Source organism: Penaeus monodon, chromosome 21 (assembly GCF_015228065.2).
Source record: "Penaeus monodon isolate SGIC_2016 chromosome 21, NSTDA_Pmon_1, whole genome shotgun sequence".
NCBI lineage: Eukaryota > Metazoa > Arthropoda > Malacostraca > Decapoda > Penaeidae > Penaeus > Penaeus monodon.
Window position 1 is genome coordinate 19,741,920 of NC_051406.1, and position 237 is coordinate 19,742,156.

At 38.0% G+C, this 237-nt stretch overlaps 1 protein-coding gene across 1 annotated transcript in view; it reads right to left on the reverse strand.

Annotated features, from left to right (window-relative positions):
- Positions 1 to 18: 18 nt before the first annotated feature.
- LOC119586318 (inositol 1,4,5-trisphosphate receptor-like) overlaps positions 19 to 237 on the reverse strand; it is a gene marked incomplete at its 5' end in the record, with an annotated part of 125,834 nt that continues 125,615 nt past the window's right edge. The window contains 1 exon segment of the mRNA XM_037935029.1: positions 19 to 152. Coding sequence (XP_037790957.1) covers positions 42 to 152 — 111 coding nt within the window.

Genomic DNA, 237 nt, shown 5'->3' on the forward strand with positions numbered 1-237 from the left:
CAATGTAATACACGCAAACATAAGAGATGAAATCAGTGACTTTATAGTCTACCTCCTTGGCCTGGTGACTGCCTTGTGTTGTAATCTGCAGCCTCCCTTTTCGACCATTGGTCAAAATACCTGTTCAGAAGCAGCTCTCGCAATGCATCTCCCTGGTGAGGAAAATTAGTTTTAGACTGAGTTTCTACTATATAGTTCATAATGAAATTTAAGCTTTCATTTATTTAACTAAACTCA